Raw genomic sequence first — 1988 nt, forward strand, 5'->3', positions numbered from 1 at the left:
ATGGAGACCCCCACCCCTGCCTGACACGTGCTGGGGACATGTCTGTTCACAGCCCAGGCAGGGGTTGCTGTTGGCAGCAAAGCAGATGAAATAGTGGTGCAGAGTCCGGCTGTGGCTCTGAGGGGAACAGCCTAGACCGTGACCTGGAGGTCAGAAGTCAGGCAGGTAGGAGGCCAAACACAGGGGTCAGCTCACTCCAGAAGCCACGGTAAAAAAGAGGGGAGGCCCAAGATGGGGAGGAGGGCCTCAGCAGCATCAAAGAAACAGGTGTCAGAAGCGGCCCCTGTGCAGGGACGGCAGGGGACAAGGACATGGGAAAACATAGTACAGCTGCCGACCTGAATCATAACACACCCATGATTAAAGGAGTTCCTTGTGAAATTTTTTAACTTGGAAAAGCTGAAAGAGAAGACAGTAACATCTCCTGATTGTATGGAGAAAAAATATTTTAAATTAATTTTATAAGAAAAGAATATAGATGGATGTATAAAAATCTTAACCTTTGTAAAATGTAAACCAACAAAACTATGATTAAGACCTAGGGCAAAGCTGTTGTTAGGGAAACAAGGGAATGGGGGGGCCCTCAGGGGAGGGGTTTGTAGGGAGGGGCGCCCAGGTAGGATGGCCGGTCACTGCCTCAGGCCGGCCACCAGTGTGGCCTGGGCAGACAGAGCTTTTAGTCAGTCCAGTGGGAGAAGGTGGAGCCTGAATTGTTCTGTTCAGCAGGGACACAAATCTGGGAGTAGGGCATCAATGACAGTTTGGGGACTGGCCACGTGCAGAGGGAGCGCCCAGGGAGGTGCATGTAAGACTCACAGGTCTCTGGCTTGACTGCCCGGCACAAGTGGGGCAGGTGACCACACAGCAGGCCTAGGGTGAGGTCCAGAAGGCTCTGGCCAGGCAGTTGGAGACCTCCACCCCTGGTCTCCCACCCTCATAAGTATTTAGTTCCCCTTGGGGCCAGGGTGGCCCTGGGAGCACAGGACAGTCTCTCTCTGCTGGACACCGTACTGCATTCCTCTTTGATCTTTGCTGTACCCTGAGGTCTTGGCTCTGGCTGGTGACAGTAGAGAATGGTCAGTCCTCATAGCACACTTGAGCCTGAGGTCATCATTTTACAGCCTGGCAAGGTCAGGATGCTCAGCCGGCCTGTCCCGGCTTCTCTTGCCCTCTGTCTGTCCTGGAAGGTTGTGTGTCTATGCAGGAGGGGGAGACACTGAGGGGAGGAAAAGTCGGAAGCAAGGGAAGTTAATGAGCCTTTCCCTGCGCTTAGAACATCCTGAAGAGGGTGGAAGAGAGGTCGGAGCGCGAGTGCACTGCCTTGGACGCCCACAGGGAGCTGGAGATGGTGAGTCGCCCCCTCTTCCTGTGTGCCCAGTAAGCCCGTGCTGGTCTCCACCCACCTGCCTGGTCCCGCTCCCTAAATGCAGTTTAAAAATTGTTTTTGGAATGCAGAAAAGTCATTTGGGCTAAAAAATACACAAGGTGTGGCTTGAGCTGAGCTCTCTGAACGTGCCTGCCGTGGACGTCAGGGTGGCATCCAGGCCTCGGGACACCTTCACCAGTCTGGCACTCTTTGGCCAGCACAGGCCCCCAGCCCTTGTCAGCTGCCTGATGCTGCTCACTGCAGGCATCATGGCCGCACAGACCCCACACTTGTCTCTGCCTGTTTCCCTGAGTCAGCAGCAACCTCGCTTCTCTCCTGCAAGGCCATCAAGCTGTCCCTTCTCTCCTTGCTCCCTGACATAGCTCCGACCCTGAGCTCCATCTCTCCACACCTCTCCCCTGAGTCCCTCCAGATCCATTTCCCACGTGCATCTCTGAGAGAGAAGTCACTGGTACTGCCCAAGAGCCCCGGTTTTTCCTGCCTAATCCTCAGAGAGGGACAGTTTCTCCTGGGGGTCCTGATCAGACCAGGGGCTGTGTGGGAGGAGTCAGCTAATACATTTCCACCCTCAGTGCTCCTAGAGCGCTCGGCTGTGTTTGGG

General features: G+C 55.0%; 1 protein-coding gene across 6 annotated transcripts in view; it reads left to right on the plus strand.

Moving 5' to 3' along the window:
* Positions 1 to 1988, plus strand: part of NGEF (neuronal guanine nucleotide exchange factor) — a 107739-nt gene that overhangs the window by 97262 nt on the left and 8489 nt on the right. For all 6 annotated transcript variants that reach the window (XM_023510347.1, XM_023510343.1, XM_023510346.1 and 3 more), the window contains one exon: positions 1274 to 1348. In XM_023510347.1, coding sequence (XP_023366115.1) covers positions 1274 to 1348 — 75 coding nt within the window. The remainder of the gene's footprint in view (positions 1 to 1273; positions 1349 to 1988) is intronic.

Source organism: Otolemur garnettii, unplaced genomic scaffold (genome assembly GCF_000181295.1).
Source record: "Otolemur garnettii isolate 467f Iridium unplaced genomic scaffold, OtoGar3 scaffold00013, whole genome shotgun sequence".
Lineage (NCBI taxonomy): Eukaryota > Metazoa > Chordata > Mammalia > Primates > Galagidae > Otolemur > Otolemur garnettii.